The sequence below is a fragment of the Monodon monoceros genome, unplaced genomic scaffold, assembly GCF_005190385.1.
Source record: "Monodon monoceros isolate NGI ecotype Baffin Bay Population unplaced genomic scaffold, NGI_Narwhal_1 Super_Scaffold_6, whole genome shotgun sequence".
NCBI lineage: Eukaryota > Metazoa > Chordata > Mammalia > Artiodactyla > Monodontidae > Monodon > Monodon monoceros.
The window spans coordinates 37,659,260-37,669,697 of NW_021703783.1; the positions used below are offsets into that span (position 1 = coordinate 37,659,260).

The 10,438-nt window shown below is 39.1% G+C and overlaps 2 protein-coding genes across 6 annotated transcripts in view; both read left to right on the forward strand.

The window, feature by feature from the left end:
* SPATS2 (spermatogenesis associated serine rich 2) overlaps nucleotides 1–10,438 on the forward strand; it is a 152,901-nt gene that overhangs the window by 22,223 nt on the left and 120,240 nt on the right. The gene's annotated exons all lie outside the window — the stretch shown is intronic.
* Nucleotides 9,514–10,053, forward strand: LOC114885164 (cytochrome c-like). The gene has a single exon (XM_029204652.1). It carries the CDS (start codon nucleotides 9,739–9,741, stop codon nucleotides 10,051–10,053), a length of 315 nt encoding a protein of 104 aa, XP_029060485.1. The 5' UTR covers nucleotides 9,514–9,738.

Here is a 10,438-nt window from a genome sequence, read left to right on the forward strand (position 1 = left end):
GTGGAATCTAAACCAGGCCAGGAGGGAAGGGAGGACGTGAAGTTGCCAAGAGATGGTGAAAAGTTGGTATAATCAGTTAATTGAATGTTGTGGTGGGATCAAAAGATGTTGGAATCTGAGTAGGTGAGAGATGGAGCATGGTTATGGAGGCATCATTGTGGGCTGTGTAGGTGAAGGACAAGATCATTGGAAGCAAGGAATTCAAAGAAATGAGATAGGAATTCAAGGAGATGAGTGTTAGAAAGATTATCTATGTGAAATTGAAACCACTGAGAGTTCGGACAGGAACAGTGTTGTGGAGAGTCACAATGTAGCGTTTTCCAGAGAGAAAGAATCCGTAGGGGGACTTCCCTGGTGACGCAGTGGTTAAGAATCCACCTACCAGGACAAGAATAAAGACGCAGATGTAGAGAATGGACTTGAGGACACGGGGAGGGGGAAGGGATAGCTGGGACGAAGTGAGAGAGTGGCATGGACATATATACACTACTAAAGGTAAAATAAATAGTTAGTGGGAAGCAGCTGCATAGCACAGGGAGATCAGCTTGGGGCTTTGTGACCATCTAGAGGGGTGGGATAGGGAGCATGGGAGGGAGATGCAAGAGGGAGTGGATATATATATATATATATATACACACACACACACATATAGCTGATTCACTTTGTTATACAGCAGAAAGTAACACAACATTGTAAAGTAATTATACTCCAGTAATGATGTTAAAAAAATAAAAACGAATCCGCCTGCCAATGCAGGGGACACAGGTTCGAACCCTGGTCCAGAAGATCCCACATGCCATGGGGCAGCTCAGCCCATGCGTGACAACTACTGAGCCTGTGCTCTAGAGCCCATGAGCGACAACTACTGAGCCTGTGTGCCCAACTACTGAAGCCCGTGTGCCTAGAGACTGTGCTCTGCAACAAGAGAAGCCACCTCAATGAGAAGCGCCTTGCGCAGCAACGGAGACCTGACACAGCCAAAAATAAATAAATAGATAAATAAATTTATTAAAAAAAAAGAATAAGGTACATCTGTATCTGTATCTATATCTATCTGGAGTAAGGTTTATTATAAGAATTGGCTCATGCAATTATGGGGGCTGAGAATCTGGGGGCTGTAAGCTGGAGACCTAGCAAAGCCAGCGGTGTAAATTCCGGTCTGAGTCTGAAGGCCTGGGACCCAGGAACACTGATGGTTTAAGTCCAAGTCCAAAAGCGGAAGACTGATAGCTCAGCTCAAGCAGTCAGACAGACAGAGAGAGAGAGAGAGAGAGTGAGAATGAATTCTCCCTTCCTCTGCCTTTTTCTTTTTATTTTATTTGGTACCTCAGTGGATTGGATGATCACCTGCTTTACTCAGTCTGCTGATTCAAATGTTAGTCTCATTTGAAAACACCCCCTCAGATATATCCGGATATGATGTTTAGCCAAATATCTGGGCACCCTGTGATCCAGTCAAGTTGACACATAAAATTAACCATCACAGCCTGGTAATGGGTAATAGTTTTCACATGATATTCAAAGTAGAGATTTTTTAGGGAAGACAGAAGGAGACTAATTTGGAAGCATCAGTGAGGAGCAAGGAGGGCACTCCCTACCCCCAGGTCCAGTGGTATGAGGGGTATGGGAAAAATAACTTTCACTACTTGAGGGCTGTAAGGGAAGTATGGCCTCAGAGGGGAACCAGGTTTCAATTAGGATAAGAAGTTGAAGGGTCCAGAGTAGAGGTTGGAAATGTTGGGCACCAGTGGAAGGGCTTCAAAATTTGGAGAGAGGTGTGTGACACATGGGGACAGAGCAGGGAGTGTGTAGGACTAACTGTGTGGGGATTAGAAGGTCTGGAAGTCTGGGGTTTCTTTTGATGGACAATATAAAGATAAAGAACATTAAAAGATTAGGCCTGGTAGATAGCAGGCCGGTAGATACTGGAGGTGAGGGTGTGAGTGTTAGGAGGGAGGGAAGGGCAAGGAGTCCTGGATCCTGGTGAAGGGCGTTCTTTTAAATTTTAAATGTTTTTAAAATAAAAATTGTGTGTATTTAAGATGTACAACATGATATTTTGATATACACGGTATATCACAGCAAAGTGATTACTATAGTCAAGCTAATTAACATATTTTCTCACATAGCTAACATTTTTTTGTGTGATGGGAGTACCTGAAATCTACTCTCTTAACAAGTGTCCAGTGTCCAACACAGTATTACTAACTGTAATCACTATGCTGTACGTTAGATCTCTAGACTTATTCATCCTACATAATTACAGCTTTGTACTCTTTCACCATCTCCCCGTTTCCCCTACCTCCCTGCCCCTCATAACACCATTCTACTCTCTGCTTCTAAGTATTTGACTTTTTGAAAAAGATTCCAGATATAATGAGATCCTGCAGTTTTTTTCTTTCTGTGTCTGGCTTATTTCACTTAGCATAATGTCCTCCAGGTTCATCCGTGTTGTTGCAAATGACAGGATCTCAGGAAGGTCATTTTTCTTCCAAGTACTTGGACCCTCTTAAATATCTATCCATGGTGGGGAGGACTGTTCCACTGCAGGAGTAATGGATACTCTAATGGATACTCTTTTGATGAATGCTGTTGGCTCTCTCTTGATGACTGCATATTAATGATTTTTGCTTTAAGTCTTATTGTCTAAAATTAATTAATGAATAATACTAATATTTTTTTGATTACTATTTGTATGGCATATCTTTTAATTTTCCTTTAAATTTTCTACCTTTCTGGCTCATTTTGCTTTAAATGTATCTTGGTAATCTGTGAATAGTTGGGTTAAAAAAAAATCAGTGTGACAACATTGTAAATCAACTGTACTCCAATAAAAAATTTTTAAAAATCATACAATAAAAAAAATCAGTCTGATAGTCTGTGTTTTGATAAGTTTAGCCTTTTCATATTTAATGTGATTCCTGATACTTTTAGACTTATTTCTGCCATTTTAGTTTATACCTTATTTTTTTTAAACCATGCTGCTTATTTGCTCTCATGTGTATATATATATATATATATATATATATATATATATATATATATATATTCTTTTTTTCTTTTACTGATTTTCAAGTTGAACATTTTATGTTTATGTATTTTTCTTTTTAGGAGTTAACCCTTACATTTTTAACATGCATACCTATTGAACTCTAAAATTAGTATCTCTGCCTTCCTGAACAATACAGGAACCTTAGAATGCTTTAAATCCCATTCCTTCTCTCCACTCCAGTCTTGTTTTTTGTTTAATATAAATTTATTTTATTTTTGTTTGCATTGGGTCTTCATTGCTGCAAGCGGGCTTTCTCTAGTTGCAGCGAGCAGGGGCTACACTTCGTTGCGGTGCGTGGGCTTCTCATTGTGGTGGCTTCTCTTGTTGCGGGGCGCAGACTCTAGGCGCTTGGGCTTCAGTAGTTGTGGCATGCGGGCTCAGTAGTTGTGGCTCATGGGGGTCTAGAGCGAGGCTCAGTAGTTGTGGTGCACGGGCCTAGTTTATCCGCGGTATGTGGGCTCTTCCTGGACGAGGGCTCGAACCCGTGTCCCCTGCATTGGCAAGCGGATTCTTAACCACTGCACCACCAGGGAAGTCCTGGATCTTTACAACTTTTGCTGATGTTATGTGTGTTGTACTATTTTATGGGTTTGTTTTTTAATGGATATGGGGACTATTTTATTTATTTATTTTGAATTTTTGAATTTTATTTTTTTATACAGCAGGTTCTTATTAGTTATCCATTTTATACATATTAGTGTATACATGTCAATCCCAATCTCCCAATTCATCACACCACCACCACCCCCGCCACTTTCCCTATTTTATGTTTTAATTTGCATTCTCTCCATTGTTAGTAAGTTTGAGCATATTTTAATTTGTTTATTGTCATTTAATTTTTCTCTGTTGTAAATTATTTGTTCATTACTGTGGCTTATTTTCCTATTGAGTTGTTTGTTTTTTTAAATACCTATTTATTTTACTTATTTATTTTCCTTACTTTTTGTCTGCATCAGGTCTTAGTTGTGGCACATGGGGTCTTCATTGAGGCATGCGGGTTCTTTCGTTACGGCGTGCTGTCTCTTCATTGCGGCACTCGGGCTTCGATCTCTAGTTGTGGCATGTGGGTTTTCTCTCTCTAGTTGTGGTGCGAGGGCTCCAGGGCGCGTGGGCTCTGTAGTGGAGGCGCTCGAGATCAGTAGTTGTGACGCGCAGGCTTAGTTGCCCTGCAGCATGTGGGAGTTTAGTTCCCTGGCCAAGGATCGAACCCACGTCCCCTGCATTGGAAGGTGGATTCTTTACCACTAGACCACCAGGGAAGTCCCGGTTTTGTTTTAAATTGAGTTATAGGTATTAGTAATACATGTGGATACTAATCCTTTGTCAGTACGCATTGCAGTTATTCTCCTAATCTGTGGCTCTTCCTGCCTTGTTTTTTTTTAATAAAACAACTTCATTGAGGTGTAATTGACGTAGAATAAACTATATGTGTTTAAAGTGGACAGTTTGATAAGTTTTGACATATACCTGTGAAACTGTCCATTACCCCCCAAAAGTTTCCTTGTTTCCTTTGTCATGCCCTTTCTCCCCTACTTCCCTCTCCCCTCCCCCAGGCAATCATTAATCTGCTTTCTGTCACTAGATTGGTTTGCATTTTCTGTTTTATATAAATGGAATCATACTGCATATACTAATTTTTTGTGTATGGGGGTCTGGCTTCTTTCACTCAGCTTAATTATTTTGAGGTTAACCCATGTTTATGGATAGTGTGTATCTATTACAATTTTTTTTTTATGCATTCAGTAACCAGCTGATGGACTTTGGATTGTTAGCAGTTTTTAACCACTACAAATAAAAACTGCTGGTGAACATTTGTGTGCATGTCTTTGTATGGACATTTATTTTCTCTTGGATAAATACCTAGGAGTAGAATGGCTGGGTCGAATAGTTTAAATCCTTTAATTTTTTAAGGAATTGTCAAAGTGCTTTCCAAAGTGGTTTTGTCATTTTTACACCCCTATCAGTCTGTGAGAGTTCCAGTTGCTTCACATTTTTGCCGGTACTTGATGCGGTCAGTCTTTTCCATTTTTAAAAACTTCAGTCCTTCTAATAGTTGCATAGTGGTACCTGATTGTTTTAATATGCATTTCCCTAATGACTAAGGAAGCTGAACAGCTTTTCATGTGCGTCTTTGGTGAAGTGTTTTAAAATCATAAACCCATTTAAAAAATTGAGTTGTTCATTTGCTAATTGTTGTTTTGAGAGTTCTTTATTCTGGATACAAGTCCTTCATTAGATATATGATTTGCAAACATTTTCTATCACTCTGTGCATTATCTTTTCTCATAACAATGTCTTTTCAAAGAACAAAAGTTTTGTGCTTTTGGTGTCATGTCTAAGAAATCTTTGTCCAACCCAAGGTTAAAAAGTTTTTCACTTCTGATTTCTTCTAGAAAACTTAATAGTTTTAGGTTTTACATTGAGATCTGCAATCCATTTTGAATTAATTTTTTTATATAATACCAAACTATGGGTGAAAGTTCATTTTTTGCATATGGATATCTAATTTTTCAGTACCGTTTGTTGGAAGACTGAATTGCCTTTTATCTTTGTCAAAAATCAATTGTCTGTATATGTGTGGGAATGTTTCTGGACCCTCTATTCTGTTCCACTGATCTTTGTGCAAGTACCACATGGTCTTTGATTACTATAACTTTATAATACATCTTGAAATCAGGTATTGTTCACCCTCCAACTTCTTTTTCAAAGTTGTTTTGGCCATTCTAGTACCTCTGCATATTCGTATGGATTTTAGAACTAGTTTGTCAGTTTCTACAAAAATGTCTGCTGGGATCTTGGTTGAAATTGCTTTAGCTCTATTAAATCAACTTGGAGAGAATTGACATTCTAACAGTATCACGTCTTCCAGCCCAATAACAAATATATGTGTGTATATATATCCATTTATTTAGGCCTTTAATTTCTCTCCACAATGCTGTGTAGTTTTCACTGTACAGATCTTTCACATCTTTTGTCAGATTTATTCTTTTTTTAATTGTTGAGTCTTTTTAAAAAATTTTTGTTGGAGTATAGTTGATTTACAGTGTTGTGTCAGGTGTACGTCAAAGTGAATCAGTTATATATATACATATATCCACTATTTTTTAGATTCTTTCTCATATAGGTCATTGCAGAGGATTGAGTATAGCTCCCTGTGCTACAAAGTAGGTCCTTATTAGTTATCTATTTTATATATAGTAGTGTGTATATGTGAATCCCCATCTCCCAATTTATCCTCCCCCCCTTTCCCCCCAGGTAACCATAAGTTTTCTACATCTGTGACTCTATTTCTGTTTTGTAAATAAGTTCATTTGTACCATTTTTTTAGATTCTAAGTATAAGCGATATCTTATGATATTTGTCTTTGTCTGACTTACTTCACTCAGTATGACAATCTTTAGGTTCATCCATGTTGCTGCAAATGGCATTATTTCGTTCTTTTTTATGGCTGAGTAATATTCCATTGTATATATGTACCATATCTCCTTTATCCACTCCTCTGTCGATGGACATGGTTGCTTCCATGTCTTGGTTATTGTAAATAGTGCTGCAATGACAGATTTATTCTTACGGGTATTTTTTTTTATACTATTGTGTTTTGTTATTTTGTTTTTTTGGTTTTTTTTTTGTTTTTTGGCTGCACCACGAAACTTGTGGGATCTTAGTTCCCCAACCAGGGATCAAACCCAGGCCCACAGCAGTGAAAGCGTGGAGTCCTAACCACTGGACCACCAGGGAATTTCCTGTACTGTTGTGTTTTTAGTTTCAGTTTCTGATTGTTTATTGCTAGTTATAGAAATACAATTGATTTTTGTGTACTGATTTTGTATTCTGCAACCTTCCTAAATTCACTTAATCTAGTATAGTTTTTTTGTAGATTTCATCACACTTTTTCATACAAATAATTATGTCATCTATGAGTAAAGACAGTTTTACTTATTTCTTTTCAGTCTGGATGCCTTTTAATTCTTTTTCTTGCCTGATTGTGTTGGTTGGAACCTCTAGTACAGTAGTAAAGAGAAGTAGTAAGAATAGATATCCTTGTCTTGTTCCTGATCTTAGGGGGAACCCTATCTTATTTTTAAACCTTCTTTTAAAATGTCTTTTTCAGGTTGTTATATTATTTCTTATTCTTGGGGTGCAGTCTCTGATGGCTGTATCAGCTGATTTCCCTGTGGGAGGTTTGTTTCTCTGTGTTTGTTTTTTCTTTTTTTTTTTTTTTTTCTTTAAACACTGAACTTGGGAATTCCCTGGTGATCCAGTGGTTGGGGCTTCATGCTTTCACTGCTGGGAGCCCAGGTTGGGGAACTAGGATCCCACAGGCCACATGGAGCAGCCAAAAAACAAAAAAAACACAAAAAACAAAAAAACTGAACTTAAGTCCTATGTGTCTCAGATTGTGGAATCATCTCTACTGTACAGTTTTTCATTTGCTCTGTTGTGGTCCTATTTCATTCTTTAGTTCTGAACCTTATTTATGATGAAGTGTCAGATTGAGGTCCTTGTACCATATGTGTAGTGTGAATTTAGACTTCACATTTGTGAATGATGCAGGCCTGGGATCCATTTTCTTCCAGGTAACCTTTTCCATCTCTAGGCGCAGGTGCAGTGCTTGCTGTTCTCTCAGTGAGCCGAGTGTTTCTATTTCCTGTTTCATGGATGGAGTAGACCTTTACGTTTCTTGAATTTATAGCCAGTTCAACTTGTTGGCTTGGCACAGGGACTATGGCCTAGATTCCTTTGCGGTTCGTAGGCATTAAGGCATCTGTCTGGTTTAGATATTCCTGTGTATCATTTGGCTTCAGCTCTGGACTACTGTAATAGCCTTGTTTTTTTTGGCTGGGCCACACGACATGTGGAATCTTGTTCCCCAACCAGGGATCGAACCTGCGCCCCCTGCATTAACCACTGGGCTGCCAGCGAAGTCCCCTGTAATAGCCTTTTAAATGGGCCCCCCAGATTCCACTCTTAGACGCCTAATATCCATTCCCGACACAGTGATCATTTATTTGATTTAAATTTTAGTGCCTGTGTTGTCACTTTCCTTGGGCACCATTCCTACTCTCTGGTTACTCTGGCTTTTTATTTTCCCTAATGCCCTGGTCTCCCACTCATGTCAGGGCCTTGTACAAAGGCTGTTCCCTCTGCCTGGAATACTCTTCACCACCACAGCTCTTCTCCTTGCCATTGCCTCTTCATCTTTGGTTCTTATCTCAGATATCACTCTTGATTTCAGAAGTCTTTCCTGACCCCTCAGATTGGTTCAGGTTTTCCTGTCCTTGTGTATCTCATAGCTTTATTTATTTTTATTTATTTGTTTTTTTTTTTTTTGGTACACGGGCCTCTCACTGTTGTGGCCTCTCCCGCCGCGGAGCACAGGCTCCGGATGCCCAGGCTCAGCGGCCATGGCTCACGGGCCCAGCCGCTCCGCGGCATGTGAGATCCTCCCGGACCGGGGCACGAACCCGTGTCCCCTGTATCGGCAGGCGCACTCTCAACCACTGCGCCACCGGGGAAGCCCCATCATAGCTTTATTTTAATGGCATTTATCACAGTTTCTCTCAGATATAAACTGTCTGAGGGTAAGGACTTTGTCTTGCTCATCACTGTATTTCCAGCACTGTCAAGAGTGCTTATACAGGTAGATATACAAAAAAGATTGTTAAGTGGATGAATATATTCACTGAGTAATTTCCTCCATTAGACTGTAAGCTTCGAGAGGGTAGGACATTTTATTTTGTTCATTAGAGTATTTCTCAGTGCCTACAGACCCTGGGATATTATAGGTGCTCAGTAAACATTTGGTGACTGACGAATTGAATGAATGAGTGAGAAAAGTAGTTTTAAATAAGGAAGGAGGCCAGAGTAAGGTCATTTAATAAAGAATTTTATTTGCAATGCTGAGAAGCTTAAATTTTAGACTCCTTGGGGAATTTTAAGCAGGAGAGTGACATGTGCAGGCTTACATTCAATCTAGAAGGATCCCTTCAGCAATTATGTGGAGGATAGTTGGAACATTATAAAGCTATTGCTGTAATATAGGAAAGAGATCAAGCCCTGATATAAGGTAGTTGGAATAGAGAAGACAAATTCAAGGAAATTTAGAAATGCTGTATGTTAGATTAAGATAATGACTGGATTAAGGTAGGGGAAGAAGGGGAAGAATCTAGCATCACTCCCTGAGTTTCTTATTTGGGAGACCACCTAGAGTAGGCACTCTAAGAAGAAGGGCAGGTTTGGGAGTGAATGAATTTAAGTGAGATGTTAATTTTTTTTTAACATGGGACATCTGGATAATTTTATTGATTTTTGGTAGATTTAGCTGGATTATGGATATTCTTTTTTTTCTCCCTCACACATACTTAATCCTTTATGTATAAATATACAAAACCTACCACCCCTTGTTTTTTAAGAAACTGATTTGAGTTAAGCAGTTCTTTTACTAGGGACATGTTCCATTTGAGTTTCCTGTGGGATATCCAGGTGGAGATGTACATAGGTAATATGGAGCTCAGTTGAGAAGGTCTGTTTCTGTGCTAGTCCTTATAATTTCAGTTAAAACAACCTGATGGGCACCAACACCCATACATAGGCGCGAACCGGCGTGTCCTTGGGCTTAGAGAGCGGGACGTTCGGCTTGCGAGAGGGAACCTCTTAGTCGTGTACGGAGAAAGAACGATTTAAAAATGGGTGATGTTGAGAAGGGCAAGAAGATTTTTGTTCAGAAGTGTGCCCAGTGCCATACTGTGGAAAAGGGAGGCAAGCACAAGACTGGGCCAAATCTCCGTGGTCTGTTGGGGCGAAAGACAGGTCAGCCTGTTGGATTCTCTTACACTGATGCCAACAAGAACAAAGGCATCACCGGGGGAGAGGAGGCACTGATGGAGTGTTTGGAGAATCCCAAGAAGTACATCCCTGGAACAAAAATGATCTTCGCTGGCATTAAGAAGAAGGGAGAAAGGGCAGTCTTGATAGCTTATCTCAAAAAAGCTAATGCGTAATCGTTGGCCACTGCCTTATTTATTATGAAACAGATGTCTCATGACTTTTTATATGTACCATATTTAAATTGATCTCATACACTAGAATTCAGATCATGAATGGCTGATGTAATATTTTTGTCCTGATTTAAATAACATTGGCTTGTGGCTAAACGAATATGGTCAGCTTTTTGAATTTTGATAGTAATTGCGGTTCAACAAGTACTATCACTGCTTTCCCTTTCTAAAGAGATGATTAAACTTGAATAAGGAATATTAAACTTTTCAGGGATATGGTGAAGCCTTCTCAAACCCTATAGGAGATTGGTTTTATATTTAGATTTCTATAACTGATTATATTAATATATTTAAATATTGAGAAGCTCCCTTCACTGTCTCATAGAAC

Coding starts and splice junctions, on each gene's coding strand:
- LOC114885164 (XM_029204652.1), top strand. CDS start 9,739: ATGGGTGATGTTGAGAAGGGCAAGAAGATTTTTGTTCAGAAGTGTGCC.